We start from the raw sequence: 27,174 nt of genomic DNA, 5'->3' as shown, positions 1-27,174 counted from the left end.
TAGCCACACAGTCAAGGGTCTAGAGAGAGTAGAGCCTTGGGCTAAGCACACATCCTTGAGGTACGCTAGTGTTGATTACCAGCGAGTTGAAGATGTTATTTTCAATCTGCACAGACTGTGGTCTGTGGGTCGAGAATCCTATTGCAGAGGGAGGTATCTTTTGGAGCTTTTTGGTCAGAACTGTAGGAATGATTATGTTAAACACTGAGCTATAGTCAGTAAACTACAGCTTGATATAAGTATTAGTATTATCCAGATGATCCAAGGCTGTGTGAAGAACCAATGAGAATGCATCTGCTGTAGACCTATTCTGGCGATAGGCAAAGTGCAGTGGGTGTAGATCCTTGCTTGGGCAGGAGGCAGGATTCTAGCCATAACCAACTTCATCACCATGGATGTGAGTGCTACTGGACAATAGGTCACCCTGCCCACCCTTGTATTATTGTATTAAATTATACAATATTAGCAAATAACCAGTCCACTGAAATGTTCTTTTGAAGATAATAAAATCATAGAATTGTATAGGTCCAAACTTCCAGTCAACCAAGGAGTTAGGTTCCAAAATAACCTTTCTTTATATGTACATTTCTATATTTCAGAGGTGCAGTACACAGAGGCCAGCATCTGTCTGGATGCTGAGACAAGTAAGAAGCTGGTCAACCCAGCCAGAATGCAGTAAATCAAAAGTAAAATGTGCTTGTTTTGACAAAATGAAACATACAAGCTGAAATTTGCAAGTCATTCATCCAGTGCCATTTCTGCCAGATGGAAAAGCACAGGTGCTTGTGAGTTTACATTCATTGCGAAAGTGTTCCATACTATTTTATTGCAGCAAACAAAACCACTGTCAACAGATAAACTACATAATACCCTTTGTTGTGGCAAAGATTCCTGAATTGAATGGTCACTATGTAGTAATACCCATTGTAATTGCTATGAATATGTCAGGCAAGACAATACAGATTGAGATGTATAGGGAAGACATAATTGATCTTCAGATAGGTAGGCTTTGAAATAACTGTAGGATGGAAAAAAAGGAGCTATGTGGTGTTCTTAAACAAGTAAGTGGTGACTATATATCTGTACCTTGGCCAAAAAAGGGCCTGTATTGTGCTGTAGGTTTTCTATGTTTCTATTTCTTTCATTCCTAAGATGTAATGCACCAAAGTAAGCAATGGTTCAATTATTTGGCAATGCAGTAAACAATTTTTTAAAAAGATTCCTCTTCATATGGATGGATGCCAAATCTGGAACTGTGACCTAGCAAATCTTTGAACCACAGTTGCTCTATTTTGGCAATAACAATTTCCTGTTAGATATATATAAAAAAGGAATATTTTAGTACATGACTATAATTTATTTGTTGAGTAATTATGGTGATTAATTTCTGCACTTAATAGCAGTGAATTAAGTTTCAAATGTGTAGAGCATGCTTAAGACTCTCCTATTTACATAAACATCTCAACATCTACACCTTCAGCATCTTATGTACTTGAATAAGATCATCACCTCTCTTTCTTCTACACTAAAGAGTGCAGACCCCATCAGTTTAAAAATTTCTTTACAAGTCAATCCTCATACGTCGTTTGGACCGCCTCCAATATTAATATATCCCATGAAACTGCACAGTACTACGGAGGTGGACTGTACAACTGTAATATTTTCTTATCCCCAAACCCTTCAGAACAAAATGGTTAAAAAGAACAAAATTGTTTAAAACAAAAGGGTATAAAATGAAAACTGGACAAATATTTCTTCAAGTAGCTTCAACTGCACAGTAGATTACTGATATAAAATCAGATCTGTGAAGAAAGAAAAATAAACGGAGTTAATATTGCTCGCCTTTCATCCTAATGTGCTGATATGATCGGGAAGTCTGGGAACTTAACGCGCTGCAGAATGGATGAGGGAGGCGGCCCGGCCCTGTAGGGACCTGGCGGAGGAGGCGCTGCCCGGCATTACCTCACCCTCTGCAGTGACACGTGACGCAGTGGACGCGCCTCAGTGGCTGGGCGGCTGCCGCAGTGCCTCCATCGCCGATCTAGTCGAGGGCCGTGGGGTGCGGCCAGCGTTCAGACTTTCGCCATGTCTGAAGGCAGCGGAGGTGGTGGTGGCGGCGGCGGCGGGGAGGATGGCAGCACCGGCCTCGAGGTGACGGTGCAGAATGTGGCGGACGTGTCGCTTCTGCAGAAGCACATCCGAAAGCTGGTGCCGCTGCTGCTGGAAGATGGCGGCGACGCGCCGGCAGCCCTGGAAACGGCCTTTGAGGAGAAGAGCGCGGTGGAGCAGATGAAAAAATTTCTCTCCGACCCCCAGATGCATACGGTGTTGGTCGAGCGAACGACCCTTAAAGGTTTGTGCGCTCCTGTCGTCTACTCGGGGGGTAACGTGAACCAGAAGCGCTCTGTGCCCGCCCTGCTGGCCGGCAGCACCCGGCAGAGAGCTGGGTGAGGGCGGCGGCCCGGGCAGAGGTTGACACGCAGAATGTAAATCAGTCCTCTCTCAGCCGTTATGTGAAGGTTCCGATGGGGAATTAACTGCAAAATCTTAACATCAATTTTCCAAGCTAACGGGAAGTTTGGGGTGGTCGGAGTTGGTTGCTGCTGACAGCGCTTGAGCTTTGCATTATTTCCTTTGGGGGACGTCCGCCTTTTGCTAATTTCCTACAGTTTAAATTACTGTTTATTTTTATTTGTGCAATGCGTATGACTTCCCGTCATCACTTCAACATATTTAAAATCTTGATTGTAAGACTAGTAGCTTACATTTCCGAATACATCTAGTATTTTAATTTTCCTGGATTCCCACAAGGATGCTTTCCTTTGTGGGAGACGCCCTACTGGCGAGAAGAAATCAAATTTGTCTCCTATTGGCATTTCATCGTCAGCTGACTCAGTTATATGGACAGTTTCATGTTCTGTAAAATCGATCAGTGCACACCTATTTTGCATTTTTCTAATGAGGCTTATTAGTATTTCCTTTATATTGATTACAAATTGCCAATTTTTTACATAGGAAGCAGCAAAGTTTTTTAATCCTTTCACAGATAAATATTAAAGATTAGCTTTACTTGACACGATTACATCTAAACATATAGTGAAATGCATGGTCTGCATCAACGACCAACACAATCCCTCAAGTGTCACCATGCTACCTCGCCAACACAGCATGCTGACAATTTTACTGAACCTAACCCTTACGTCTTTAGAACGTGGATGGAAACCAAAGCACCCGGAGGAATCCCAAGTGATGATGAGAACGTACGAGACCTTAGAGACAATGGCGGGAATTGATCCCCCGTCGCGATCGCTGGCACTGTTTATGCTAACCGCTAAACTACCATGCCGCATCAGAGTGAGAGTAACTGCTTGCCTTGATGAGAGAAGTGACTTTACAGTGATAGGTCTGGGGGGGGGGGGGGTTTGGCAGGACCGGGGAGTTGAGAATGTGAAAAGAATAAAAAGGGATCAGTGAAAGAATAGGAGCTAATGCATGACATTGACTCTGATCAAAATGCCTCTTCCTTTGGATAACTCTGACACCAAAGAGCTAATGTACATCTTTTGTTTTCAATAGAATAAAATATATCGCAATTAATTAATGTGTAAAGAATTTGTGAAATATTGAGTGTTTTGCATATATCATGTTAGGTACCACAAGCACTACAGGGTTATCACCCCTCAACCAACACTTCGAGCAATATTCCTTCATCTTAGTATTTTTCTTAAATTCAATCTCATCTGACCCTATAATTGGCTTTTAAGATTTTGCCCTCTTCTCATTGTTACAGTCGGGAAGAAGGTAAAAGAGACTGGAGACAGACTCTCAACGTTTCAGAAACAACTTTTTCCCCTTTGCCATCTGATTTCTAAATGGGCATTGAATCCATGAAGCCTACCTCACTCCTTATTTTTGCTTTTTTTTTGCATTACTTATTTTAACTAATAGACATATGCTTACTGTAATTCAGTTTTTTACCAAGGATTTCATTGTATAGCTGCTTTAAAGTTAAATTTCATGACATTGTGTAGGCATCCGTTAGTCTTGTGAGACCATGGATTTATGCCTTGGAAGGTTTCCAGGGCGCAGGCCTGGGTAAGGTTGTATGGAAGACCGGCAGTTGCCTATGCTGCAAGTCTCCCCTCTCCACGTCACCGATGTTGTCCAAGGGAAGGGCACATGGGCCGGATACAGCTTGGCACCGGTGTCATCGCAGAGCAATGTGTGGTTAAGTGCCTTACTCAAGGACACAACACGCTGCCTCAGCTGAGGCTCGACCTAGCGACCTTCAGATCACTAGACCAACGCCTTAACCACTTGGCCACATGTCAACACAAATTTGCCAGCAAATTTTACAACATATGCTGGTGATATTAAAAATGACTCTGATTCTCAATATCTAATCCATTAACAGTATGTGATTTTGTGATTAAATTATTGGGTACCTTTTTCATCCAGGTTAGTTTTAAAAATTCCTTATGATAAAAATCCAAGCTTAGGGATGTCATGTACTGTATGTGTCATCTGCAGTTCCTTTTGTATGGAAAGATTTCACAATTTGCAAGCTAGTCATGTTTTCTTGTCAGTTATTTACATATTCACTCAGAATCCTCGAACGTCAATTCTTGAGCTGTTATTTTAGTTTCCTCTTCCCCACTCTGTAATTGAAGAGATTGGTACATTGTCATTGTAGATCTTTCTCTGGCACCAAGAAACCAGCTATGGGTACCATTTTTGTCTCTCCATTCTTTGTTGGGGTCTATGCTACATGGAGTTACATACCATTTTCCAATATATTTGATACGTCTAATAACTTAAATATTTATGGTTAAAAGGTAGCTATTTTCTATATTAGATTGTTAACCTATACAAATCATCAGTTTTTGCTTTTATCTAATAGAGGATGTTGGAGATGAAGGGGAAGAGGAGAAGGAGCATATAGCTTACAGCATTAACACCGATATTCATTATGGACTCAAATCTAACAGGTATTGAATTACTGATTTATTTGTCTTGTATGCCAAAGTTAGTTAATTTCCTTGCCTTCCAAGTAGTAAGTAGTTAATGTATTTAAGTAATGTAATAATTCAATCATGTCAAATTTACTAAATTCTAGCATTTGACTGAAGGCAATCTTCTGATCTGAATTGTAAAGCCTGGTGGTATCTTTGGTGCGTTTATAAAGAAAAACTATTTCATTACATGGTGGTTTGAGATCAATACATACTGATTCTTGCAATGTGATTTCATTTATTTTGAGAAAACAACCAAGGGTTTATTTCTGTTAACCATGGATATGGGGTGTTTCTGTGTAATCTAGGTATTTAAAATTCATTTTCCAAAATATTTTTCTTTCCAGTTTGGCTTTCATTAAACGCACTCCAGTTATAGATGCAGATAAACCAATTTCATCTCAACTGCGTGTTATAACACTAAGTGAAGATTCTCCGTACGAAACGTTGCATTCAATTATCAGCAATGCAGTGGCTCCATTTTTCAAATCATACATTAGAGAATCTGGCAAAGCTGACAGGTAATTGTTATTTGATTTCTACTTCTATGAAGATTAACAAATGTACCTATAATTTTTTTTTAAATTTCAGTTATTTGCAAACTTGCTGGTTAATTTTCAGCATAGAGCAACTACCACTTGCAAAGGCTTTGCATATTGACTGAGGAGCAATCATGTTAGGAAAACACAAAGTATGTTTTTGGAACAAAAAGTGTTGGTGCTGGAAGTCGGGGGAAAGTAAATGTTGAATGCATTCAGCAGTTCAAGCAGCTTCAGTGAGGAGGAAAGAAGATAACTGACATTCCATCAGAACTCGGAGAGTGAGGAAACAAGTGTACAAGTTTCAGGGAAATTTGAAGAGGATGGGGAATGTCCAGGAAGATCGTAAATCATTGTTGACAAGCTGGAATTTACTTTAAAAACTGCAATTGAACTTTGAGAAGAGGTTTGACCATGCCTGAAAAGAGGATAAAGAACTTAACTGATATGATGCTAGAATTGGTGCCAGATCCTCTGTTGTTTGTCATATATCAAGGATTTGGGTAAGCATATAGTTGGTATGACAAATAGATTTACAGATGACATCAAAATTGGCTGTTTATTAGTGAAAAAGATTATCTAAGGTTACAACAAGATTGACTGGGAAAGTGCGCAAAGCAATGGCAGATGAAATTTAACTTGGGCAAGTGACGCATTTTGAGATGTTAAATCAGGGTAGGACATGTTCAGTCACTTGGAAGTGTATGGCAGAGCCCTAAGGAGAGTAGTTGAATAGAGATATAGAGGTGCAATTATCTAGCTCCCTGAAAATGGCAACACAAGTATATAGGGTGGTAAAGGTGTGTCTGGAATGCTTGCCTTCATTGGTTCGGTTATTGAGTGTAAGGATTAGGAAATCGTGTTGCTGCTAGTATACTTAGTTTAGGCTGCATATGGAGTGCTGTGTGCAGTTCTGATCATCCCTTTCGCAAGAAGGATGTGGAGGTTTTGCAGTGGGTGCAAAAGAGTTTCATCTGTGTGACGACAAACCAAGTTATCAGAAGATTGATGCTGATGAGAGAGATAAGGGAGACAATGGAGAAACATTCAAAATGCTAATAAGAGAGAAGAGAGAGTTTAACGAGAAAGAAACACATTTCAGATATTGACAGACAGATTGCTTTGAACCTGAACTGTTTGAGTTTGATGGACAGGCGATACCCCAGCAGGGGGATAAAAAGAACAGGTTCACTAAGGCATGACACACCACGAGATAACGAGACCCTGGAAGAGCGGTGTGCCCCCACAAGTTGGTGGGAGTCTAGAGGTCTGGTCACGGGAACCGACCATAGACGCACAGGGTGAAAGGGTATGATCGGCGGGAACCTGGTGTGTGTCTCCGCCCTTGCCTGGGAGCCGGGTTCACCGCGGAAGAACGGTCGTATCCGGAGCAGAGGGGTCACAGTCGGTGACTACAGAAGATATAGGGTCCGCCCGAGAGCTAACTGCATAGAACATCAAAGGTCTTTTGAATCAATCTCTCTCTCTCAATCAATCAATCAATCTCTCTCTCTCTCACACACACACACACACACACACACACAACCACCCCCCCCCAACGGCACAACAGCGATTACTGCGAACTGTACTAAGCTGAACTGAACTCTGCGTCACTTGAGACTGATCATTTTACCCCTAGACTGCGATAGAGCTTGATTGATTCCTATTACCGTAGTTCTGTGTACATGCGTGTTTTATCATTGCTAACCTGTTGCATTTATATCCTTACAATTAGAGTACTGTGTTACTTGTTTCTTTAATAAAACTTTATTAGCTTCTGTTAAACCAGACTCCAACTAAGTGGTCCATTTCTGCTGGTTTGGCAACCCAGTTACGGGGTACGTAACATCTGGAATAGAGAATATTAGCTATACAGAGAGGTTGAACAAACTGTAGTAGTTTTCTCTGGAGTGTTGAAAGCTGAGGGGAGACCTGATGGTTCTAAAGTGAAGAGGGTGATAGGTAAGGTAGATAGAGTATTTTTCCCAGGGTAGAAATGTCAAATGGTAGAGGGCATAGCTTTAAGATGAACAGGGAAAATTTGAAGGAGGTGTATGGGTATGTATTTTTCCCACACAGAATGACAAATGCCTAGAACCTGCCACTGGTGGGGTTATGGAAGCACACAGTAGTGGTGTTTTTGAAGAGGATTTAAGACAGATACAATAATATACAGGGATATGAGCCACTTGTAAGCAGATAGATTGAGTTAAATTTGGCAAAAACACCATGGGCCAAAGGGCGCGTACCCATGCCGTATTCTTCTGAGACATAGAGCTCCAGTTACTGTCATTCTAAATCAGTAGTTGGTTCTTGCATCATAAATCAGCGATAAGAATAATAGCAAAATAGGCAGAGGCCAGTTAGTTATGATTTTGGTGTTAATAGCCTTGATTCTTAACTGAAGTAAAATTTTGTGGCATCCTCAGTAGATAAACACAACAGTAAAGTCTCAAACTGAAGGCTATGTGTGTAATGTAAAGGATTTTAAGTGTTCCTGTTTTTTTCCCCCTCTGCTTTATTAGGGATGGTGATAAAATGGCACCGTCTGTTGAGAAAAAGATTGCAGAGCTGGAAATGGGTCTCCTACATTTGCAACAGAACATTGAGATCCCAGAGATCAGTCTCCCAATCCATCCAGTCATAACTAACTTAGCCAAACAGTGCTATGAACGTGGAGAGAAACCCAAAGTCACTGATTTTGGTGACAAAGTAGAGGATCCAACCTTCCTCAACCAGTTACAGTCTGGTGTGAACCGTTGGATTAGAGAGATTCAGAAGGTAAGGGCATTACTCATATGTTCAAAGTTTTGCAAATCAAGACTACCTTTGTGTTTTATGTTATAATTCAGAAGTCTTTAATTTTATTTCCTTTTTCAGTTGTCTCAATTTTCTTTTCCTTTGAGCCTGTTTATTATTTCTCCGACTAACAATTTGTATTTTGTAGTCTTTGATATAGTTATCACAATATGTTTTAATAGGAGAGAAAAGGTTTCAAAGGTGTATAAACAAACTCTTACCTGAAATACAGATTGGGTGAATTAGATGGGTTTCAATAGGTACATTTAATGTCAGAGAAATATATACAAATACATCCTGAAATTCTTTTTCTTCACAAAATCCACAAAAACAGAGGAGTGCCCCAAAGAATGAATGACAGTTAAATGTTAGAACCCCAAAGGACCCACCTCCCCCCACCCACGCACAAACAGCAGCAAAGAAGCATTGGCAGCCCCCCAACAAGCACTCAAGCGTACAGCAAAGTATCAATAAAGACACAGACTTGCAGTACCCCAAAGACTACTCGTTCACCCAGTATTTGACATACCACAAGTGCTTTCTCTCGCTCCCTGGTAAGGGAAAAAAGAGGTGTCCCCATTTCACGGCGAGAGGGGAGACATAACAAAACAACTCGCTGTTTTATGGTACTTAAGGTCTGCTGCGTCACTTTTACCAAGCTCTGTGCCTCTGGGCACATAGCCAACAGCAAGGCTGCTGCTTCTGACCCTTCTTGTTCTCCCACAGTGCATCAGTCAGTGGTAGCAGCACCAGTCTTGAATCAGCCAGCCTCCAGAGCCACAAAAATCCGGCACCTTGAAGGCAAACTAGCTTTCCAGGCCACGTCCTTAGTATATCTAAAAGCGGCTGTTTGTGAGGCCCTGAGAGTGGGTACCATTCCCGCAAAGAACCAAAGTCAGAGTGTAACTCCAGGTCATACATTGAAAGGGGAAAAAAAGAGATATCAAAGATAGAAATAAAGTTGTTTCCAAAGATGCAAGCGAAGGAGTTGCTGTGTCATGCCATCACTCAGCTCTGCCTCTTCCTCTGCAGATATATTTTGCTTTGACAACCACGTGACTTTTTCAGATCTTCTAGAGTGAGTCCTTGTAATGACTTGTTCCACCAAACTCTTATTCTGACCCATCCCATGAATCCGGCCGTCCTGGTTGGAAATTTCGGAAGATGTGTTTGGCCTTGCTTCTAATTCAGGATTTGTTGCTTCAAGCAGGACTGTTGAGGATCCTGGGCTTGAATTGTGGGGGTGGGGGGGAAGAGAGGGTTGTTGATGGAGCAAGGAATTCAAGACATCCATCTGTTTTCAATTGGTATTCCGTCAATGTATATAGTAAAAATGTATGTTGCATGTAAGGTTCATGTGCTATCCTACATTGTGTTTTATTCAGTAGTTTAATGGCATCTGCCATAGATGGTAATTTGTATCAGATGTTGGAGAAGTTGGGAGGAAGAGGTCAATCGTAGTCAGATACTTAAGTGGGAAAATTTATTTCCTCCCCTTGCTGCTAATGTTTGACATTTTTAATGAACGTGCTTTCAAAAAGTTCATTGTTTACAGTGTAAACTTGGGGGGAGTGAAGATTGTGGGCACTTCTAGCTCGTAGTGAATCTCCATCAGTATATCAAAATTCAAACTCGTGATGTGACTGAGCCTTTATATTCCAATGTGCACTGTATCACAGGTAGTATTAGTTAAAAAGTAGATCGGCAATACTTAATTTCTGCTTTTGTTTAGAGTTGATCTTCAAAGGATAAATCTTTAATTAGCTGTATCTTCGGGTAAAAAGAAATTAAGCAGGAGACTCAGCACAACATTCTTTATAACTCATTTCCATGCACATCTGACTTTCTTTTTACCTGAAGATACAGCTAGTTAAAGGTTTATCCTTTGAAAGCAAATAAAGAATTCACTAACAAAAATACAAGTGCAAAGAATTTATTGCAATTTAAGTTATGAATTTCCAATCCCTCAGAACTATAATGAAGTAATTTGCAATATTGTTAGAGTTACAGTAATAATGTTACAGTTTTAATGCTGGGCAGCAGACTACACAGTTGACCCTGAGAACAGAACCTAAATGTGGCAGGTAGATGGTAGTTTTCTGCTTTCCCCCCCATTCAAAACCAATGCATATAATACTTTGGGGTTTGTAGGCCCTTGTACTCATTAAATCAGTCTACCTCTTAGTAGTTGCCCTATTAAGTAGTCAATCATACAGGCTTTTTGGCCCAATTCATTCATGCCAACCAAGGTGACATGATTTAGTTCTGTTTGCCTGGATGTGGTGCATATCCCTCTAAATAAGGGATTCCCAATTATTTTTATGCCATGGACCAGTACCATTAAGCAAGGGGTCCATGGACAGCAGGTTGGGAGCCCCTGCTCTAAATCTTTTCTATCCATGTATTTGTCCAAGTGTCTTTTTTTAGATTGTAATTTTACCCATCTCGAGTACTTCTGGCATCTTGTTCCATATTCTCACCACTCTCAATGTGAGGGGAAAAGTTGTCCCTCAAATATTTCCTTCTCACCTTAAAATTATCCTTTCCAGTTTTAGGCTGTCCTTTAGGAAAAAGACTAAATATCTTTATGCCCTCCTGATTTTTATATATTTTATGTTACACTAGTCAGTTTATAGAAGGAAAAGATAAACATGATTTGGTTAAATTGTTGCAAATTTATATTTACAGCCATTTTCCTATTCTGTCAAAATTTTATTTGTAGGTAACTAAGCTTGACCGTGATCCTGCCTCAGGAACTGCTCTACAAGAAATCAGCTTCTGGTTGAATCTAGAAAGAGCCTTGTATCGCATTCAAGAAAAACGGGAAAGCGGAGAGGTGCTTCTTACTTTGGAAATTCTCAAACACGGCAAACGTTTTCATGCCACTGTGAGCTTTGACACTGATACTGGTATGTATGAACAATATTTAAAAAGCACCTTTTGGATGACAGTGCAGTCACCAGGAATCTTTGTATAACATACTCTTCCCTGCCTTTATTATTACTAAATCATTAATTGCTGAATGTTTTCATAACTTTCACATTGTCTCCATGCAATTCTCTACCTAACCATAGCAATTTTTAGAAAACAACAGAAATAGGTGCTGCAGGTTGCCCTTTGTGTAATAAAAATGCATCTAAGTAGTTTAATTGCTTCTGCGCAGATTTGTAATTTGCTGCCACAGAAACAAATAACTTAAGTTTTTGTAACTTCAATATATGCATACCCAAGTATTCAATTTCTGCTAACATGCAGAGCACTAATTTGTAATAAACACTCATAACTGTGTGTTTAAAAAATAATCTCAGAGCTTTGGAGAGTTTTACAACCAAAGGAGAGGTGGCAGTTTCCAATTCATCCCAACAGAAGTTGATGAGCGACACTCTATGATCAGGGCTGACTGTCAAGATATGGAGCCTTGCACCTTGATACTGGATGCATCACTTGTCATAACATCAATCCCACAGGAACATTGTCTCAGTGGTTCACTTGATACCGAAGTCACCTGGCCCTGAGATGACCTTAACCATTTCATTGTTGCTGAAGCACCAGTAGTGGATTGAACTTGACTAGATTCCCAACACGTAAATGAATCAGTGGTGAAGCTAGGGTTTACACCATGTTCCCAGCACGGCAATATTGTCAATAATGCATCTCCATAGCATTTGCTCATTCGCAGGAATTCACCTTGATGACCATTGTATGGAGTACTAATGTATCATTTTATTGAATCTGACTTTTAATGTATTTTTTTCCCTAAAATAATAGGACTTAAGCAAGCATTGGAAACTGTAAATGACTATAATCCCCTGATGAAGGATTTTCCATTGAATGATTTGTTGTCTGCAACTGAACTGGATAAAATCAGACAGGCTCTTGTTGCAATCTTCACGCACCTGCGAAAAATCAGAAACACAAAATATCCAATTCAACGAGCATTGAGATTAGTAGAAGCAATTTCAAGAGATCTGAGCTCCCAGTTGCTTAAAGTCTTGGGAACGCGAAAACTAATGCACGTTGCTTATGAAGAATTTGAGAAGGTAGCTTGGGAATTGATGTTTTGATTTTTTTGTTTCATACATGTTGAAGTTTTTAAAACTTGTGCTTGCAATCTCAGCTAAAGTTTTGAAACACAGTCTTGAATTTTATTCAGAGTATTTCGTTTTTCAGGTGATGGTGGCATGCTTTGAGGTGTTCCAGACTTGGGATGATGAGTATGAGAAACTTCAGGTTTTGCTTAGAGATATAGTAAAACGAAAACGTGAAGAGAATCTTAAAATGGTATGGCGTATTAATCCTGCTCATCGCAGGCTGCAGGCTCGTCTTGACCAAATGAGAAAGTTCAGACGACAGCATGAACAACTGCGGGCAGTTATTGTCAGGGTTCTTCGACCCCAGGTAATTCATTAACAAAGTGTTATACTGGTGGCTGCAGTTTATTTGGTGTTTAAAATCTGGGTTATCATCCCACAATTGTAAGAAAATTATTCGTTCAGAGTTTACCAGAAGTGAATGACTGGAAATGCTGAGACTTTCATGGCCCTATCATCTGACCTGTTTAAAGATGCTGTAACTGGCAGTGTTTCCTGTAATTAAGGGTCAGAATGTTGGCGGATAGGTGAGATATGTCATTGACCAATGAACCATTGATCTTCTGAATATCCAGTCAGTGATCTCTCTTCATACTGCTAAAGGCTCAACCCCTTGGCTTTTGTTTTGGTGAGCAGCGCCCCCTACCAGTGATCCAAGATCTGCCAAGATTCTTTGACGAACTTGGATTTCTGATGCAAAGGTTCAAATGGCAGGTGCAAATTTCCACCTGTTTGGATACTTATGGTACTGAGTAATACAGGAACCTAGCTCCGAGGATATGGATTTTAGAAATTGTTTTAAAGAATAAACTGAAGAAGAAATTTAGAGAGACATGGGCAATAAGAATTGTACAGTCAATGATGTTCTGCACTTACCATTGAAACTTTGTTTTTGTAAAAAAAATGAAATAGATTCAATCAAAAACAATTGAATATGTATCAACTTGGCAAATTTAAATATAGGCAATATACTACCCTGAAATGTGTGGGGGAGGGTCAGGGAGTGCACTAGAGTTAGGATTGCAGCTTAAGTTCAGGATTTGGAGAGGGGAGCTGTGAATCCCATCCATTCCAGGAAAAAGCAGTCATAAGTCACTACTAAAGATACCACCTGCAACTATAATGCCAAGTAGAATATAGAAAGTGGCTACTGAATGTTGTTATGATGTTTAGTTGCTTCTGGGTTGATTCTGTGTAGAGGTCATGCACAGCTTATTGTCAATAATACAGGCAAGGGATGATCATGTGAACCCTCTCAAATGCACAAACCAGCATACTAGGCTCACTAAAGTCCACTGCAGCATTGACTTGCTGAACTCAGTTGGGTGTTCAACAGCATTTCTGACCATTGTAAATTGCAGCCACAATGATGCATGGGTGTTTTGGGTGATCCAGCCCATTCATCCAAGTTTTAAGATAATTTATAAATAACTTTTCATGTATTTATTTATGTTGGCTATTCAGAATTTGTTAGTTTAACTCTCTGCAGGGTAATAGCTATTATGTTATTTTGTCTGTTAAAAATCTAAGTAAATTTGAGAGGAGGACTGGGGGGGGGACGACGACAGAATTTTACCATTAGAGAAACATTGCATCTAGAATTTGGCAACCAGGTTTCTTGTTCAGTTCTACTAAACTGAAAAGTGAAGCCAGACCAGAATAATTATTCCCTTGGCCCAAAACATTAACTCCATCTTCTTTTTCATTAATGCTGCCTGACCTGCTCAGTTCCTCCAGTATTTTTATGTGTGTTTAACTCTTCCCTTTGCTTCTCAGTGTCAGTAGTTTTGAAATCTAGATTTATTTTTAGGTTTCCACCCATGTAATGGGCCAATTAAACTAGCACACCATGTTAATAACAGCAGGTGAAATGTCTGCTCTAGTTGACATTTGAATCATATTTGTCTATCCGTTGGAATGTTTTTTAAATTTAAAAAATCTCTTTCAGCAGGTAGTAAATCCTTCCAGCATTTTTTGATACAAATTGTATGTAATTTTCATACTTATCATTTCTTAAGTCCATAATTACAATTGGTTCTTTTTTCCTCTTTCAAATTGTATAGGTGACTGCAGTTGCACAACAATCCCAAGGGGAAGGGCCTGAACCACAGGACATGAAGGTAGCGGAAGTTTTATTTGATGCAGCTGATGCAAATGCTATTGAAGAGGTAAATCTTGCTTATGAAAATGTCAAGGAGGTTGATGGACTGGATGTTTCCAAAGAAGGAACTGAAGCTTGGGAAGCAGCCCTCAAGCGCTATGATGAGCGAATTGACAGAGTTGAAACACGCATTACAGCCCGACTCCGAGATCAGCTGGGCACTGCGAAAAATGCCAATGAAATGTTCAGAATATTTTCCCGATTTAATGCCCTCTTCGTTCGTCCTCACATTCGAGGTGCTATTCGTGAATATCAAACGCAACTAATCCAGCGCGTGAAGGATGATATTGAAGCCTTGCACGACAAATTCAAAGTGCAGTACCCCCAGAGCCAAGCTTGTAAGATGAGTCATGTCCGTGACTTGCCTCCTGTTTCTGGATCTATTATCTGGGCGAAGCAGATTGATCGACAGCTCACTGCCTACATGAAACGTGTAGAAGATGTTCTTGGGAAAGGTTGGGAGAATCATGTGGAAGGGCAGAAACTAAAACAAGATGGTGATAGTTTTCGTATGAAGCTCAACACACAAGAGATTTTTGATGACTGGGCAAGAAAGGTGCAACAGCGTAACCTGGGTGTGTCTGGTCGTATCTTCACTATAGAAAGCACTCGCACACGTGGTCGCAGTGGGAATGTTCTAAAGTTGAAAGTAAATTTTCTGCCTGAGATTATTACACTTTCCAAAGAAGTACGCAATCTTAAGTGGCTTGGGTTCCGTGTTCCACTGGCAATTGTAAACAAAGCTCACCAAGCAAACCAGCTCTATCCATTTGCAATTTCACTCATTGAAAGTGTTCGTACCTACGAAAGAACATGTGAAAAGGTAGAAGAGAGAATTTCAATATCACTATTGGTTGCTGGCCTGAAAAGAGAAGTTCAAGGATTGATAGCTGAAGGAATTGCATTGGTGTGGGAATCCTATAAACTGGATCCTTATGTGCAGCGCTTGGCAGAGAGTGTTTTCAGCTTCCAGGAAAAGGTTAGTTTGTTTTATTTACTGTTCCTCTGTTTTTCATGACTAATTGGGTTGCTGATTGGGCACAGTGATTATAGCGCACAGAACCTAGGGACTGAGTTAAGGAGAAAGGTTGAGCAGGTTGGGACTTGTTTTCATTGGAAAAGAGAAGAATAAAAGGAGATTTTACAAAGGTGCATAAAATTATGAAGAGCATAGATAGGGTGAATGTACACAGTCTTTTTCTCAGGGTTGGGAAATCAAGAACTAGAGGGCATTAGATATGGATGTGAAAAATTGATGGATATAGGTCAGATATGGATATGGACTCCATATACTTGGATCAGAAAGGATTGGAGGGATATGGGCCAAATGCAGACAAATGAGACTGGCTTAGATGGGAATCTTAATTAGCATGGACTATTTGGGTTACTTCTGGTGCTGTATGATTGTAATAAGCTTAAAAAAAGAGAGATCTTAAAATGGAGGGGAATCCAGCAAGGTAATGCACGTCTTCAACAATGGGTGAATGTAGGAGATATCTGCAGTCCTAAACTGCTCATCCACTTGAATCACCAAGCCCCACCTACGTGAGAATAATGCTCCGATGTAGGACTCTGCTGCCATCCCAATACCCACTGAGTGAGGTACTAATTAAGAGGGGGTGATCAAGTTACTTGTGAATATTAAGTATGTCTAATCTTGTGGTCATATTTTCATGTAATAATGTTTGTCACAAATGTTTCAGGTGGATGATCTCTTGATTATTGAAGAGAAGATAGACCTTGAAGTTCGTTCATTAGAAACTTGTGCCTACGATCACAAAGTATTTTCTGAAATCTTGAACCGTATTCAGAAAGCAGTTGATGATTTGAACCTCCATTCATATTCCAATTTACCCATCTGGGTCAATAAACTGGATATTGAGGTAGGAGTTGCCAGAATAACTAGGTGCTGCTAGAATTTTGGTTTTGATTGCGAATTTACTAGTTTGCTTGTTCTTGTAGATTGAAAGGATCCTGGGAGTTCGATTGCAGGCTGGTTTGAAAGCATGGACTATGGTTTTGTTTGGAAATGCTGATGACAAGGCTGATGTTGATATGGATACTGATGCTCCACAAACAAGCCATAAACCAGGAGGCGAGCCAAAGATCAGGGTAAGACTTTTCTATCTTATAGTTAATGCATTGAATTTAAGCTCATTTATGAGATTGAAAATAGTGTTAATTCCTATGGCATTTGATTAAATTCACAACAGTATCAATTTTGAGGTGCTTTAAGTTACCAAAGAAAAGAGATATAAAATATTTTAAGAGCAAGTTTGGATATTATAAGAATTGTTCATTTCTGGAATTTTGGTCGTATAGTGATTAATGTTCTGTGTTGTGTGTGTCTTTATGGTCTTTTGTCAGAAAGGGGAAGAGGAATGTATGTATGACAACAGATTAACAAGTAGTTTTCAAAAGATGTGGCCATTCATGTAGGGGCATGAATTCATGTAAAATTTAATGTAGATCAAAGCTAACATTTAGTGGATATTTCTAATTATTCTTGAGTTAACCAACTAGGGTTTTCAACCAGTCGTCTCTTAAGTCTCAGCTCAAGTGCAAACAGAGTGACATAATTTAGAATCAGAATCAGGTTTATCATCACCAGCATGTGTTGTGAAATTTGTTAACTTAGCAGCAGCAGTTCAATGCAATACATAATGTACAAGAGAAATAAATAAATAAATTGCTGTGTGTGTGTGTAATATATATATATTAGAATACATTAAAAGTCATGGAAAAGAAGTTTATCATACAATAAGAATATATAAACAAAGCGCAAAGAGAAGGCAAATTAATCGGGTATTGTTCATAGACTATTCAGAAATCTGATGGTGGAGGGGAAGAAACTGTTCCTAAAATGTTGAGTGTGTGTCTTCCAACTCTTGTCCCTGCCCCCTGATAATAGCCAGGACATGTCTTCCCATTACTACTGAGGTTCCATAATAATGGATGCTGCCACCTTGAGGCATCGCTTTTGAAGTTGTCCTCAATGGTGGGGAGGCTAGTGCCTATAATGAAGCTGGCTAAGTTTACAACCTTTTTGGATCCTGTGTGTTGACAAGTCCATACTTAGACAGTGATGCAGCTAGTCTGAATCCTCTCCAGAGTATATCTCAAGGACTAGTAGATTCTGTGGTTCAGTGATTGTTTTATATGGAATTAGCCACTCCCATCAGAGAAGTCTGTTGATTGGAAGGATGTTCTGAACAGTCCTTATGTTGCGTTAATATTCAGGATGACTTTCCAATTCAAACATAATCCAATCTAGATGTAAAATTGACATTTTATACCCAAGTGATCTGTACATTTAGATACGGAACCCACTGTTTGATGGAGTTGTTAACTGCTTGCCATCAAATTGTGCCAATGTATTATAATGGAATAGGATAAGTGATTACTGACTAAGAATGTTATTTTTTCCGAGCATTTAAAAATATTTTTCTCTCTCTCTTGCCTGTAGAACATAGTCCATGAACTTCATATTACAAATCAAGTAATTTATTTACATCCACCAATTGAAGATTGCCGATACAAACTCTACCAGGAACTGTTTAGCTGGAAGATGATTATCCTGACACTTCCTAGGATACAGAGCCAGCGATACCAGGTAAGGAAGGATAGTAATAGCTATAGTGTGTTGGCAATCTCAATGGTTTGGTACTTTATGTAAGGAACGAATCAGATATTGGATTCCTTATTTGTATGATTTATGTTGTTGCCAAATTACAAAATGATTGAAGAGCATATTTTATCAAATTTAATGACATGATGTTCTCTTTCTTCATGTATAAGAGTACAGAGTTTTATAGGCAACAGGCCATTTTCACATAAATATTGAAGTAGTTTAGGAATTAGTCTGGCAACATAGGACAAAAATTATTTAAGAGCTAATATCTTATTCCTACAAAACCAGAACTTAAGAAAGGGTTATATTTTAATTAAATTGTACAATTATAGTGGATGTTATGAAGATTTGATTATAAGGTGATGAAAGCTGGGAGCACAGTATTCGGGGTATTTGGCTAGAGGACATGCTGGAAAGGAAAGTATGGAGTCAACCAGAGAGAGGTTATTTTAATCTAGTAATGTGCAACACAACTGGTTTAATTGAGTAAACAATCCCTTGATAGATGTTAGCAGTCAGCTTGAGAGTGAAAAAGCATGGGTCCGAAACAACTGTGTTTTTAAAAAAAAAAGAATCATAATACAGGTGTCCCCCGCTTTACGCCACTTCGCTTTTACAAAAGACCTACATTAGTACTTGTTTTCGCTAAACGATGAAGTCCGAAGAGGATTTTTGCTTTTACGAAAAAAGGCGCCCGCTTTAAACTTGTGTTTACCCTGAGAAAGACTACCATGACCATGAAGCCTTGCACGGGCAGGTGTGTATGCATGCGTGTACGTGCCGATTTTTTTTCTACAAATCGGTTTTGGCTAAATCTTCCTGATTCTGATAAGTGAGACTGCACTGTACGTACATTATTTCTACTTTATATAGGCTGTGTATTTATATCATTCCTGCTTTTACAATATGTTAGTGTTGTTTTAGGTTTTATGTGCTACGTGCTATGATTTGGTAGATTATTTTTTGGGTCTGGGAACGCTCAAAAATTTTTCCCATATAAATTAATGGTAATTGCTTCTTCGCTTTACGCCATTTCGGCTTACGAAAGGTTCTATAGGAACACTCTACTTTCGGATGGCGGGGGAAACCTGTAATAATAATAATAATAATAATGAGGGACATTACAGAGGATTAAAGATATGGTTGTCCAGGGAGGAGTGTATATTGTCAAGTTGGATCTGTACTCAGATTTTAATAGAATAAGAAGTGATATTGTTGAAACATCATTTGGGTGGGAGCTGGATGCAGTAAAACCTGAAAGGATGTTTCTCTTTATAGGACATGTAGGACTTGAAGGTGTACTCATGAGGAGGTACTCTTTTAATACTGAAATGAAGAAGAATTTCTCTCAAAGGGTTGCGAAGTTTTCAAATCCCTTGTCTCCGAAGGCGAAAGAGGCAGATTCATTATATGTGAATAGAAATGAAAAGTGGACTTGAGAAAAGTTAAATCATTTGAGATATTACTGAATGGCAGAATAGGCGAAATGGCTATTCCATTCCTTTTTCTTATGGTCTTTGGTATAAATATTAAAGTTTATTTAAATGCTGTGATGTTGTGGCCATTACAGAGACTTGAATGGTGCAGGGGCAGGAATGGCTACTTCAAGTGCCAGGCTTTAGATGTTTCAGAAAGGACAGGGAGGGAGGCAAAAGAGGTGGGGGTATGGCACTGTTGAACAGGGATAGTGTCACGGCTGCAGAAAAGGAGGAAGTCATGGAGGGGTTGTCTACGGGCTCTCTGTGGGTGGAAGTTAGGAACAGGAAGAGGTCAATAACTCCACTGGGTGTTTTTTATAGGCCACCCAATAGTAACGGACATCGAGGAGCAGATACGGAGACAGATTCTGCAAAGGTGTAATAATAACAGGGTTCTTGTGGGAGATTTTAATTTCCCAAATATTGATAGCATCTCCCTAGAGTGAGGGGTTTAGATGGGGTGGAGTTTGTTAGGTGTGTTCAGGAAGGTTTCTTGACACAATATATAGATAAGCCTACAAGAGGAGAGGCTGTAATTGATCTGGTATTGGGAAATGAACCTGGTCAGGTGTCAGGTCTCTCAGTGGGAGAGCATTTTGGAGATAGTGATCTCAATTCTATCTCCTTTATCATAGCATTGGAAACGTTTAATTGAAGTAAGGGGAAGTATGAGGCTATCGTGCAGGAACTTGGAAGCAGAAATTGGAAACACATGTTCTCAGAGAAACGTAATGAAGAAATGTGGCAAATATTCAGGGGATAGTTGCATGGGGTTCTGCATAGGTACGTTCTAATGTGATGGAAAGGATGGTAGGGTACAGGAACCGTGGTGTACAAAGGCTGTTGTAAATCTAGTCAAGAAGAAAAGAAGAACTTACGAAAGGTTCAAAAAACTAGGTAATGATGGAGATCTTGAAGATTATAAGGCTAGCAGAAAGGAGCTTAAGAATGAAATTAGGAGAGCCAGAAGGGGCCATGAGAAGGCCTTGGCAGACAGGATTAAGGAAAACCCCAAGGCATTCTACAAGTATGTGAAGAGCAAGAGGATAAGACGTGAAAGAATAGGGCCAATCAAGTGTGACAGTGGAAAAGTGCATATGAAGCTGGAGGAGATAGCAGAGGTACTTAATGAATACTTTGCTTCAGTATTCAATACAGAAAAGGATCTTGGCGTTTGTAGGGATGACTTGCAGTGGACCGAAAAGCTTGAGCATGTAGATATTAAGGAAGAGGATGTGCTGGAGCTTTAGGAAAGCATCAAGTTGGATAAGTCACGAGGACCGGACTGGATGTACCCCAGGCTACTGTGGGAAGCGAGGGAAGAAATTGCTGAGCCTCTGGCGATGATCTTTGTATCATCAATGACAATGAGAGAGGTTTCTGGAGGATTGGAGGATTGCTGATGTTGTTCCCTTATTCAAGAAAGGGAGTAGAGATAGCCCAGGAAATTATAGGCCAGTGAGTGTTACACCAGTGGTTGGTAAGTTGATGGTGAAGATCCTGAGAGGCAGGATTTATGAACATTTAGAGAGGCGTACTGTGATTAGGAATAATCAGCATGGCTTTGTCAAAGGCCTTACGAGCCTGATTGAATATTTTGAGGATGTGACTAAACACAGTGAAGATAGAGTTGTAGATGTAGTATATGGATTTCAGCGAGGCATTTGACAAGGTACCCCATGCCAGGCTTATTGAGGAAGTAAGGAGGCATGGCATCCAAGGGGACATTGCTTTGTGGCTTGCCCACAGAAGGCAGAGAATGGTGGTAGATGGGTCATATTCTGCATGGAGGTCAGTGACCAATGGTGTGCCTCAGGGATCTGTTCTGGGACCTCTACTCTTTGTGATCTTTATAAATGACCTGGATGAGGAAGTGGAGGGATGAGTTAGTAAATTTGCTGATGATGCAAATGTTTGGGTGTTGTGGATAGTGTGGAGGGCTGTCAGATGTTACAATGGGACATTGATAGGATGCAAAACTGGACTGAGAAGTGGCAGATGGAGTTCAACCCAGGTAAGTGTGAGGTGGTTCATTTTGGTCGATCAAATATGATGGCAGAATATAGCATTAATGTTTAAGACTCTTAGCAGTGTGGAGGATCAGAGGGATCTTGGGGTCCGAGTCCATAGGATGCTCAAAGCTGCTGCGCAGGTTGACTGTGGTTAAGAAAGCATATGGTGCATTGGCCTTCATCAACCATGGGATTGAGTTTAGGAGCCGAGAGATAATGTTGCAGCTGTATAGGGCCCTGGTCAGACCCCACTTGGAGTACTGTGCTCGATTCTGGTCGCCTCACTATAGAAAGGACATGGAAACCACAGAAAGGATGCAGAGGAGATTTACAAGGATGTTGCCTGGATTGGGGAGCATGCCTTATGAGAATAGGTTGAGTGAACTTGGCCTTTTCTCCTTGGAGCGACAGGGGATGAGAGGTGACTTGATAGAGGTGTACAAGATAATGAGAGGCATTGATCGTGTGGATGGTCAGAGGCTTTTGGGATGAAATGGTTCACACAAGAGGGCATAGTTTTAAGGTGCTTGGAAGCAGGTACAGAGGAGATGTCAGGGATAAGTTTTTTACGCAGAGAGTAGTGAGTGCGTGGAATGGGCTGCTGGTGGCAGAAACAATAGGGTCTTTTAAGAGACACCTGGATGGGTACATGGAGCTTACAAAGATAGAAGACTATGGGTAAGCCTAGGTAGTTCTAAGGTAAGGACATGTTCGGCACAACTTTGTGGACCAAAGGGCCTATATTGTGCTGTAGGTTTTCTATGTTTCTAAATGAATGTGGAAGCTCTGAGCTTACCCTATATTAACTTTCTGGAAGGTAATAGTGAAGCTGGTTGCGAAAAGCACCATGCTCTTTGAAATATATAGCTTAATATCCCACTGTCACTGTCACCACTAGGTTGGTTTCCAATATGAACTGTCTGAAGAGGAGAAATTCTACAGAAATGCACTAACAAGAATGCCAGATGGACCAGCTGCTTTGGAGGAAGCTCATGAAGCTGTTATGGGAATTGTCAGAGAAGTTGAAAAATATGTCAAGGTCAGTATTTTGAAGATGGTTTTTATTTTGGGAAGCAACTTGAACAGGTTAAGATTAATTTGTTCATTTTTGTTCCTTGTCAGGTTTGGCTTCAGTACCAATGTTTGTGGGATATGCAACCTGAAAACATCTATAACCGATTGGAAGATGATTTAAACAAATGGCAAGCATTGCTTGTCCAAATTAGAAAAGCCAGAGGAACTTTTGACAATGCAGAGACTAAAAAGGAATTTGGCCCTGTTGTTATTGATTATGGAAAGGTAAGAGTTTTTAATGTAGATTTTGTTTTTTTTTTTACCTCTGTTTTTGAACATCATAAGCACGAGCCAATGTAGTCCATTCTGTTCCTCAAACCTTTAACACCAAGGTTGATCTCAGTGTGGCGTTCAATCCACTTTCCTGATTACTCCTTATGACCCAAGAATTTTATTTTGGGTACTGACTCAGTCTCCAACTATATGAAGTAAAGAATTCTGAAGATTCACAGCAGGGTCCCCTTTCCTTCCACCTGTATCTCCCCCCTTCCAACCCTTGTCTTAAATGAGTGCCCCCTAATGCTAAAACTATGCCTGTTAGTTTGTTTGCTCTAACTGCCCAAGGGACAAGGTTAAGGAAGAGAGCAAAATCCTTCTGTAACTTTCCACAACAAATCGCCTATTTGTTTTATGTGTTGCTTTTCATGTTTCTAAATTCTTGAGTACAAGTTCAGCCTGTTCAGTTGTTACTTCTAAAGGCAACTCTTTCGTTCTATAAATGAACTTTGAGAATGTTGGTTGAGCTACTTCTAATGAAAGTTTATCCCTTATTTTAGAGATCAAAACTATAGATCGAAACTCTAGATGTGATGTCTCCCAACATGCTATAGTTGCAGTGTGACTTCTGTATTCCATCCCCTTAGCAAAAGAGGCCAGCATTTCACTTGGCTTTTTAATTGCTGTAACTGCATGCATTTTCTTTCATGTTCAAGGATACCCAGATACTTCTGTACAACAGCATTTTGTTAAATAATGTTCTGCTTTACTTTGAATCAAAGTGCCTAGTATTTCTTCCATGTAAAACTGTAACTGTAACTGGCCTGACTTTTCATTAAGGTATAATAATCAGATCTCATTGGTGTGATCCTTTCCACTGCTACTGACTTTAATCATGTCAATATGTCAAGAATGGTGCTCTGATACTCTTTAATTTTGATTCAAGGTACAATCAAAGGTGAACCTAAAGTATGATTCTTGGCATAAAGAGGTACTCAGCAAATTTGGACAGATGCTTGGTCAGAACATGCAGGAGTTCCATTCACAGATTTCAAAGGTATGGAATATAAGTTACTTAATGTGCATTGTACTTGCACAGTTGAAACAAATATTGAATTGTACAAATAACCTCTTCACTATTGACTTTTAAATCAGTCCCGTCAAGAATTGGAGCAACATTCAGTGGATACAGCAAGTACTTCAGACGCTGTGACCTTCATAACCTATGTGCAATCATTGAAACGCAAGATCAAACAGTTTGAAAAACAAGTAGATGTGAGTACAGAGTTAAAATTTCTTTTACCTCAGACCAGTCCCTTCAGATCTTGGGGCTTGTATGTATTCCCACTTGATTGTTTTCTTTGGGAGTATCTGTTGCTTTCATTTGTTTTAGGTAAGTGGTGAAATATTTCATGTAATGGTGCAAGTGTATTATGAACTTGAGCATATGGGGCCATGGGATTGTCTTTACCACTTCTGTTCCCTGACTATCATCTTTTTCCAGGAAACATCCTGTGGCTAAACCAGAATGTTCAAATTTTTGGTATTTCATTCCACCTGGGCACCTCATCACCAAAGCTGCCTGTGCTATTGCCAGACTGCTGTCCCACTCATTTGTATTGATTACCTCAAATTATTGCGGTGCTTTCTTCGTTTTCTTCTGTCTTTAACTCTGCATCAGCTTTAGCTTATCTGAAATTCCCATCAGTGCCATAACTGAGACGAGTCTTGCTCATCTGTCACCCTGTACTCACTGATCTACAATGGCTCTTGGACCTGCAACAATTGAGTTTTAAAATTCTTATCCTTGCTTACAATTTGCACAATCTCTTCCCAATCTTTCCTTCAGTCTCATAAATCCTTGAAGTTGTTGTTCCATTCCATTTCTGGCTTTCTGGGTTGTCCGAAGTTTAATTGCCACTAATGTTCATTTCTTAGGCTGTCTACCTCTTTCCTATGGAGTCTTCTCAAATACCCTGTTTTCCTCAATCCGTCATGAATTCTGTTTTTTAAATCTGGCTGATTTATCAGGGTTTTGTTAATCCATCACAGGTATTTCAATATTACATTATGTTTATTCTGTGAAACAAGTTGCTCAGTGGCACTGGATGATCTTGGCAAGACAGAGTGATTGTTAAGGGTTGGATTTGTCACAGGATAGAGAGAATAGATATAATTGGTAAAATGAATTTTGGAGGTGAATGATTGAGGGCAGTAAGGATTGTGAGGATCATTCATGACATGTTCTTCCATTGTGTTGACAAATTGTGTTGCCTTTTCCAGTTTGAGGTTGAGGGACAAGAGTAGTTATGAAAGTGGTTATAAGTAGTCGTTGTGCTGAAGGTCATTAAATAGTAATGGGATCAAGGAGGTTCAAAATTGAGACAGTAGTGCACATTGCTCTATATGACATGTGCAGGGGATAATTCTCTCCTGGAATATTTGGAAAATGTAGTACAAGTCCACAATCCCTTATCCGAAATCCTTGGGGCCAGTTCGGAATTCAGAGTTTTTTGGATTTCAGACCCCCCCCCCCAATACCAAAAACACGTATGCTCAAGTCCCTTATTTAACCTATCTCAGTGCGGTGGACTTTGGGACCAGGTGGCGCACCAAACCTACGCATATCCTCCTGTATACTTTAAATCATCTCTAGATTACTTATAATACCTAATACAATGTAAGTAGTTGTTATACTGTATTATTAAGGGAATAATGCCAAGAAAAAATACTATTTCCAGCAAAAACATTCAGTAAAACATAAAAATATACAGCTTCAAACGAACCGAATCAAACACATGGTAAATGACTTATTGGAATAAATGTAGAACATCACTGTCACTGTAAAACTTCAGTAACTTGTCTTTCTGTTTATTTAAATCATATCCAGTGGTAGTTCTGACACTCTTTTCTTCAGTAAGATGCCACACAGACACATCACGATCAAGCTTCTGCAATAACTCCATTTTCTGCGTTATTGGTAATGATAGATGTTTCCCTCTCTTCTTCTCATTTTCTCATTGTTACCCATAAGAGTATCTGCAGCTCTTTTTGACATTTTCACAGTGAAATTAAACACAAAGTCAACAGTGAACACAAAATATCAGCAAACAGCAAATGCACGTGTAACCAGTACGAGCGCTGAGCCACAACTGACGTCTGGGGGCCTCTGGTAGTGCTGCCACATCACACCTGAGTGACGTCAGCTGTTGGCGAAAAAAGCTTTGGTTTTCGGAGCTTTTTGGATTTCAGAATTTCGGATAAAGGAATGTGCACCTGTGCCTTCACCAAGCTGAAAACTATTGAATGAGTGTTAAAAAGATTATAGCCATGCCCTCACAAGACACATGGAACATTGTTGGACATGGAACTACAAAGATTGCCAACAGTGTCTTTCATTTGTTCATTGAGTGTGGGTATCGCTGGCCAGGCTAGCATATTTTTGGTCCAACCTTAACTTCTCTCTGCCCTCAAACTTAGAAGCTTGTTAGGCCATTTCAAAAGGGAGTTAAACTAGGCTGATCATTCAAGGATGGCAAATTGTCTTCCTTAAAAGATGTTAGTGCATTACATAGGTTTTCACAGCAATCCTATTGTTTCAATGTTATCATTACAAATAGTAGATTTTGACTCAAGATTTATTTAATTACCTTTAAATTTCCCCAGCTACTATGGTTGAATGTGAACTCGTGGCTCCAAGTCAGCAGTGCAGAATTTGTGGTGCTAGTCCAGTAATTCAATGAGATGCATTCCTTTGTGCTACAAAAAAAAGTGTAGCATGTAAATGCAGAGTAGAATTTGCCATGAAGAATGTCACTTCATTGACACGGGATTGCTGATACCAGTTGATGGCACCGAATCATGCCGAAGGCCTGCATGGCTCTTGTATAAAGCTGGAAGTGCTTACGTTATGGTACAAAGTTGTAGTATTTGCTTGTAGTTTAAAGCTGAATTTTAATTTTGCTTTTGCTGCCACAAGGTGTTTTGCACTTTGATTTGGTACTCTTATTTCAAAATTTAAAAAGTCAACTTTGTTTCTGATTATTGGATTAAATTTTTTTTTAACTATTAAGATCTCATTAAAATTCTTCAAATTTTGAATGCTGCTTGTGTTGCAGGTATAGCACATTTTATGTGGAAGTATTTTTTTTGTGAAGTAAA

The 27,174-nt window shown here is 39.7% G+C and overlaps 1 protein-coding gene across 2 annotated transcripts in view; it reads left to right on the top strand.

The window, feature by feature from the left end:
* The first annotated feature begins 2,002 nt into the window (after positions 1-2,002).
* The window catches only part of dync1h1 (dynein, cytoplasmic 1, heavy chain 1), a 111,857-nt gene continuing 86,685 nt past the window's right edge, over positions 2,003-27,174 (top strand). For both annotated transcript variants that reach the window (XM_063047294.1, XM_063047299.1), the window contains exons 1-15: positions 2,003-2,353; positions 4,901-4,988; positions 5,360-5,533; positions 8,077-8,332; positions 11,073-11,259; positions 12,119-12,390; positions 12,521-12,748; positions 14,505-15,581; positions 16,306-16,485; positions 16,565-16,714; positions 18,069-18,215; positions 22,622-22,762; positions 22,846-23,022; positions 23,960-24,070; positions 24,169-24,288. In XM_063047294.1, coding sequence (XP_062903364.1) covers positions 2,086-2,353; positions 4,901-4,988; positions 5,360-5,533; positions 8,077-8,332; positions 11,073-11,259; positions 12,119-12,390; positions 12,521-12,748; positions 14,505-15,581; positions 16,306-16,485; positions 16,565-16,714; positions 18,069-18,215; positions 22,622-22,762; positions 22,846-23,022; positions 23,960-24,070; positions 24,169-24,288 — 3,576 coding nt within the window. In that variant the 5' untranslated portion in view covers positions 2,003-2,085. The remainder of the gene's footprint in view (positions 2,354-4,900; positions 4,989-5,359; positions 5,534-8,076; positions 8,333-11,072; positions 11,260-12,118; positions 12,391-12,520; positions 12,749-14,504; positions 15,582-16,305; positions 16,486-16,564; positions 16,715-18,068; positions 18,216-22,621; positions 22,763-22,845; positions 23,023-23,959; positions 24,071-24,168; positions 24,289-27,174) is intronic.

The sequence above is a fragment of the Mobula hypostoma genome, chromosome 1 (genome assembly GCF_963921235.1).
Source record: "Mobula hypostoma chromosome 1, sMobHyp1.1, whole genome shotgun sequence".
NCBI lineage: Eukaryota > Metazoa > Chordata > Chondrichthyes > Myliobatiformes > Myliobatidae > Mobula > Mobula hypostoma.
This window is presented reverse-complemented; position numbering and strand designations above follow the sequence as displayed.